This window comes from Ixodes scapularis, unplaced genomic scaffold, assembly GCF_016920785.2.
Source record: "Ixodes scapularis isolate PalLabHiFi unplaced genomic scaffold, ASM1692078v2 PGA_scaffold3__209_contigs__length_174095766, whole genome shotgun sequence".
NCBI classification, from domain to species: Eukaryota; Metazoa; Arthropoda; class Arachnida; order Ixodida; family Ixodidae; genus Ixodes; species Ixodes scapularis.
The window spans coordinates 71,358,480-71,361,357 of record NW_024609868.1 but is presented as its reverse complement, the minus strand read 5'-3'; the positions used below and the strand labels follow the sequence as shown (position 1 = coordinate 71,361,357).

The window sequence follows — 2,878 nt, the reverse complement described above, 5'->3', positions numbered from 1 at the left end:
AATGTTCGCCACATAGTCATGTATGAGCCGGTGGCTCAGATCTCTAAATACATTTGTATTGAGGAACATTCTTGAATAAAACTTCTAGGCTTCGAATTCGACAGTTTGTATTTCCATAAGGAACACTGTATGGCACTGATTTTTTTTGTGACACATCAGAAACAGCACAGCAGTGTCATCCTTGCCAACCTAACAAGAATTTGTATTTTTTTTTTTTTGTTTTAGCATGGCATGTGCTATTCTAATGCTTATACAGCCTCCTTTAACAAAATTTCCTTTGTAGAGCTTTCTATTGGTTCTTATTTAACTCGCACGACAGATTCGGTACGTACTCGGCATCAACAGTTTTATATATTAATGTAATGTGGACACGGCAACCCAGCCGTGATGATGTCGCCTAATGTACCACTACTCATGCAGGTTTGCACTTGGTGCCTACTCATCGCTTCGGGCCAAACGTCGTCTTCATCGCCTATCGGATATCGCGCTGACATCGCTCATCTGCAGTTGCTACACGTGGCCAACATCTACAGCGCACCCTTCACGGGCACGATGACGTCAGAAGAACTTCAAGAAGCAGCGCCACCACTGCCTATAAAGGAAACGCCAGCGGCTGCGGGCGTCAGTGGACACGGCAACCCAGCCGTGATGATGTCGCCTAATGTACCACTACTCATGCAGGTTTGCACTTGGTGCCTACTCATCGCTTCGGGCCAAACGTCGTCTTCATCGCCTATCGGATATCGCGCTGACATCGCTCATCTGCAGTTGCTACACGTGGCCAACATCTACAGCGCACCCTTCACGGGCACGATGACGTCAGAAGAACTTCAAGAAGCAGCGCCACCACTGCCTATAAAGGAAACGCCAGCGGCTGCGGGCGTCAGTGGACACGGCAACCCAGCCGTGATGATGTCGCCTAATGTACCACTACTCATGCAGGTTTGCACTTGGTGCCTACTCATCGCTTCGGGCCAAACGTCGTCTTCATCGCCTATCGGATATCGCGCTGACATCGCTCATCTGCAGTTGCTACACGTGGCCAACATCTACAGCGCACCCTTCACGGGCACGATGACGTCAGAAGAACTTCAAGAAGCAGTGCCACCACTGCCTATAAAGGAAACGCCAGCGGCTGCGGGCGTCAGTGGACACGGCAACCCAGCCGTGATGATGTCGCCTAATGTACCACTACTCATGCAGGTTGGTGATAGAAAACATGTTTTTCACAGCGATTACCTCTGTTTGATTGTGTTGCCGTGTCCACACACAATTGCAGCTTGTGTACGCGATTGTTTCTCTGTAGCAGGCCTGTTGCTCATACTAGCTGGAGATGTGGAGGAAAACCCTGGGCCTATTACGCAAGAAATGTTTTATGATATGATTCGGACACAAAAGGAGATCCTTGCTAAAATTACTGAGGTACAAGTAAAACAGACTTCTTCGGAAGAAAGTATGCTACAAATGCAAAACAGGCTACTTGCGATAGAAAAAAAACTTGAGAGCGTAGGTGAAACTGAGAACAGGCTTGCTAAACTTGAAAACTCTGTTAGTGGCTACGATGTCGAAATAAATACTCTTGTAAAACAAATTGATGACTTAGAAAATCGTTCACGACGAAATAACGTTATCGTAAGGAGAATTAAGGAAGAGTCTTCTGAAAACGAGGATGTACTAAAGAGGAAAATCAACAATGAGGTGTTTGACGCTATACTAGGTCAAAAACTGAACTCTATCCAACGTATACATCGACTTGGAAAAAAGATGACTGGTAGAGATCGCCCTGTAATACTTACAGTTGGGGATTTTAAAGAGAAAATGGCTATCATGAAAAACTGTGTCAAACTTAAAGGTACCCAAATTAGCATCAATGAAGACTATTCCAAGAGGGTTGTTGAGCTTCGAAAGAACCTGTGGAATTCAACCGCAGAGGAGAGGAAAAACGGTGCCAAAGTCAATCTAGTCTTTGATAAGCTGTGGCTTAACAATGTTCTGTACGCCTGGAATGAAGTCAGCAATGAGAGATACAAGTGTCGCGTTCCACCGGAAGCAAATAACGAGTGACTAAAACAAAATGATTCAGCATGTTTTAAAATATTAAACATAAACGCCAGAAGTATTGCAAACAAGGTTGACGCGTTCGAAAGCATAATGCTAGAGCACGATCCTGAAGTGGCCGTAATTACCGAGACATGGCTTCATGAAAATATCTTAAACTCCGAAGTTACTCCACCGAATTATTCAATAATAAGAAAAGATAGAGAGGGAAGGGGAGGCGGAGTTGCTATTATGATTAAAAATAACATCAAATTTGAAGTCCTTGAGGAAGTACGGGATGTAGAAGCATTATGGATCAAGACAAAATTGAATAACCGCACAGTTTATATTGGTGGCGTGTACAGAGCCCCGAATTCGCCAGTTGAAATGCTGTTAAAACTAAGGGGCTACATGGATTCCAATTTACGTTACGGAGACAACATTTTGTTACTGGGAGATCTTAATTTACCTGGGATTGACTGGTCATCATATTCTCATGGAACGGCGGAAGTAGCTAGTTGCGATCAATTATTAGAACTTGTATTTTGCTATAACTTATCCCAGGTGGTAACAGATTACACTAGAGTATGTTCAACAACGTCAACAATTTTAGATCTAGTTTTTGTTTCCGAGAGTTTAAAACCATATTTTTCGAAATGTGAAACCGAAGAAGGCCTATCCGATCATAGGATGGTACTCGTCTCATTGAATGTTACCCCAGAAAAATCGCACAGTCATTCAAGAAAGATGCTTTTGGATTTTAGAAGTGCTGATGATGTAAGCGTACTTGATTGCCTTGAACAATCGTTTGATGATTTTATGTTTCTTTACCAATCAGATG

The 2,878-nt window shown here is 43.5% G+C and overlaps 1 protein-coding gene across 1 annotated transcript; it reads left to right on the top strand.

The window, feature by feature from the left end:
* The first annotated feature begins 909 nt into the window (after window positions 1-909).
* On the top strand, window positions 910-2,349 carry LOC121837397. Its single transcript, XM_042293015.1, has one exon. It carries the CDS (start codon window positions 910-912, stop codon window positions 2,062-2,064), a length of 1,155 nt encoding a protein of 384 aa, XP_042148949.1. The 3' UTR covers window positions 2,065-2,349.
* Window positions 2,350-2,878: the final 529 nt, after the last annotated feature.

Coding starts and splice junctions, on each gene's coding strand:
- LOC121837397 (XM_042293015.1), top strand. CDS start 910: ATGATGTCGCCTAATGTACCACTACTCATGCAGGTTTGCACTTGGTGC.